The sequence below is a fragment of the Pleuronectes platessa genome, chromosome 5, assembly GCF_947347685.1.
Source record: "Pleuronectes platessa chromosome 5, fPlePla1.1, whole genome shotgun sequence".
Lineage (NCBI taxonomy): Eukaryota > Metazoa > Chordata > Actinopteri > Pleuronectiformes > Pleuronectidae > Pleuronectes > Pleuronectes platessa.
The window spans coordinates 830,862-833,898 of NC_070630.1; the positions used below are offsets into that span (position 1 = coordinate 830,862).

The 3,037-nt window shown below is 48.3% G+C and overlaps 1 protein-coding gene across 1 annotated transcript; it reads left to right on the forward strand.

Annotated features, from left to right (window-relative positions):
- Positions 1–405: 405 nt before the first annotated feature.
- ostn (osteocrin) lies at positions 406–2,284 on the forward strand. Its single transcript, XM_053423056.1, has 3 exons — positions 406–501; positions 1,351–1,583; positions 2,197–2,284. The coding sequence occupies exons 1-3, from the start codon at positions 406–408 to the stop codon at positions 2,282–2,284; spliced, it is 417 nt and encodes a 138-aa protein (XP_053279031.1).
- The last annotated feature ends 753 nt before the right edge of the window (positions 2,285–3,037 follow it).

Here is a 3,037-nt window from a genome sequence, read left to right on the forward strand (position 1 = left end):
GTTTCAACTGTGATGCATTCAGGTGCTCCTCTTGTTTCAGCTGTGATGCATTCAGGTGCTCCTCTTGTTTAACTGTGATGCATTCAGGTGCTCTCTTGTTTCAGCTGTGATGCATTCAGGTGCTCTCTTGTTTCAGCTATGATGCATTCAGGTGCTCCTCTTGTTTCAGCTGTGATGCATTCAGGTGCTCCTCTTGTTTCAACTGTGATGCATTCAGGTGCTCCTCTTGTTTCAGCTGTGATGCATTCAGGTGCTCCTCTTGTTTCAGCTGTGATGCATTCAGGTGCTCCTCTTGTTTCAGCTGTGATGCATTCAGGTGCTCCTCTTGTTTCAACTGTGATGCATTCAGGTGCTCCTCTAGTTTGAGCTGTGATGCATTCAGGTGCTCTCTTGTTCTTCTTGCAGATGCAGTCCTGCAGCTGTTTGCTGTTCTCCTTCCTGCTGATCATCACCGTGCTGCACTGCAGCGTTGAAAGCTTCAGAGTCCGACAGCAGCCGCAGGTGAGTAAATGTTACAGGATGAAAACAATTTAAAAATTGATATTTATGAATTATTTACTGCGGCTGACCCTCCATGGTTCTAGATTCATTCAAGCTTAGACGGAGAAAGTTGATTGTGAACATAGATTTATGAACATTCATCAGCAGCACTGTGGCACGTTTCTCTCCATGACTGGTTTGGACTCCGGTGTTGAACTGATGCTTCAGACGTGGATCAGATCAGATTGTTTCTTATCACATCATCCCGAGGGCCAAACCAAACGGCCCCTCCCTCAGAGGGCCCCTGAAGGTGGTTCATGTTGAATCTGGATGAAAGCTGATCGTCTGACTCATCAGAGGCAGCGGGCGGACAGGAAGCCGCCCCGGCCCGCTGTCGGGGTCGTGACGTCAGAGCTGATCCACAACATGGAGTCCTGACGTAAGAAAACACTGAGCGGAGCAGGGAGGCTTTTCTCTGCTCAGGTCAATATTGTTCCAAACGGATCCTCCCTCACAGAAAATAAAAGACTTCACTTCGGTCACAACTTTATGATTCAACGAGGAGGAGACACTCAGGACGACCTCAGATGTGAATTTATATTCAATCTACATCTGTGTGCATCATCTCCAGATGATTCCATGTGACGTGTCAGTCAGACGTTTCACCCCCACCCAGCAGACGTCGCAGTTTTTTACTGATGTTAAATTATTATATATATTATTATATATCACTATATAGGTTATATTTTCTATGTATTTATCAATATTTATGATAAAGTTGATGGTAAAACTGTAAAATATCAAACCTGTGTTTGATGTTAGGGTTAGGGTCAGGACGTAGCCTTATCCCATCCTGTCCCTGTGCTCCAGCATGTAGGCCGGCCCCTTGTGAGGCCTCGGGCAGCTTTTCACCTCCGTCCCGGAGGAGTGAAGAGGGAAGGGGAGGAGCTAACGGCCAAACTGCTCCTATTGGACGACATGGTGAGGATGGAGAATGATGTCATGGAGCCGAAGAGGAAGAGGAGTTTCCCCGGCAACAACGCACCTCTGGACCGCCTGTCAATCAGCTCCATGGAAACCAAACACGCAACAAACAAGCAGAGGTAGGACTAGTGTGAGACACACAACTGAGACACACAACTGAGACACACAACTGGGACACACAACTGAGACACACAACTGGGACACACAACTGGGACACACAACTGAGACACACAACTGAGGTACACAACTGAGATACACAACTGGGACACACAACTGAGACACACACCTGAGACACACAACTGAGACACACAACTGGGACACACAACTGAGACACACAACTGAGACATACACCTGAGACACACAACTGAGACACACAACTGAGACACACAACTGGGACACACAACTGAGACACACAACTGAGACACACAACTGAGACACACATCTGAGACACACAACTGAGACACACACCTGAGAATAAGGTGTTTGAAACAGTGGAGTGCAGTGAAGTGTCTCAGGGGAAAGTTACTGTGACTTCTTACTAACGTGACTTTAAAGGGGGGGGGGGGGCTGCAATCTACTACTTCACCACTAGTGAAGTCCGAGTTCGTGGACCTTTAAAATATAACTTTGATTGAAATCCTGCACGAAGATTCTTTCATTTTGAACTTGCTTGGGGGGGGGGGGCAGTTTCCTCTGTGTTGTTGTTTATTTTTTCTTCTTGTTGTTTTAAAGTAAAGTCGCAGAGTTGCCACGGCGACGAGTCCATCCTCCTCCCATCGACAGGATCGGAATGAGTCGTCTCCCGAGCAGCAGAGGATAGGCTCCACCCCTCACCGCTGAGCCCGCCCCCTCTGGACAGGTACGGTCACATGTTCACGATGAAGATAACGAGCTTCGTTTGTCGTTAACGTGAAAACACTGAACTGTCCCTTTAAATCCTCTGCAGACTCACCACAGCCAATCACCGACTGCCAGTCACCTGCTGGGACACGCCCACCAAATGCCTATCACCCGTCAAACATCCGCCTTCGCTTCAACTGTGCACCCCCCCCCCCCCCCCCCACAGCAATGAATGTGCAATGATGCATTCAGGTGCTGCTCCCTGAATCCGTCACACCTGCAGCAGTGTCAGGACCAAAGAAAAGATCAACCTGTTGATCCTAAACCCAACCCAACCCAACCTAACCCAACCCAACCCTAACCCAACCCAACCCAACCTAACCCAACCTAACCCCAACCCAACCCTAACCCTAACCCAACCTAACCTAACCTAACCTAACCCAACCTAACCCCAACCCAACCCTAACCCTAACCCAACCTAACCCAACCTAACCTAACCCAACCTAACCCCAACCCAACCCTAACCCAACCCAACCTAACCCTAACCTAACCCTAACCCTAACCTAACCCAACCTAACCCTAACCCAACCTAACCTAACCTAACCCAACCTAACCCTAACCTAACCCTAACCCCAACCTAACCCAACCCAGTGATCTGACTTTGATCCTTTGTGGTTTTCATCGTGTTCACGTCCACAGCAGCAGAAAGTCTTAATATGAATCAATAAGTTCA

What these genes read in the sequence shown, in the direction of transcription:
- ostn (XM_053423056.1), top strand. Translation starts at nt 406, where the DNA reads ATGCAGTCCTGCAGCTGTTTGCTGTTCTCCTTCCTGCTGATCATCACC. An exon ending in GAGTCCGACAGCAGCCGCAG is followed by an intron (nt 502 to 1,350) that starts GTGAGTAAATGT and finishes CCTGTGCTCCAG; the next exon opens with CATGTAGGCCGGCCCCTTGT. An exon ending in CACGCAACAAACAAGCAGAG is followed by an intron (nt 1,584 to 2,196) that starts GTAGGACTAGTG and finishes GTTGTTTTAAAG; the next exon opens with TAAAGTCGCAGAGTTGCCAC.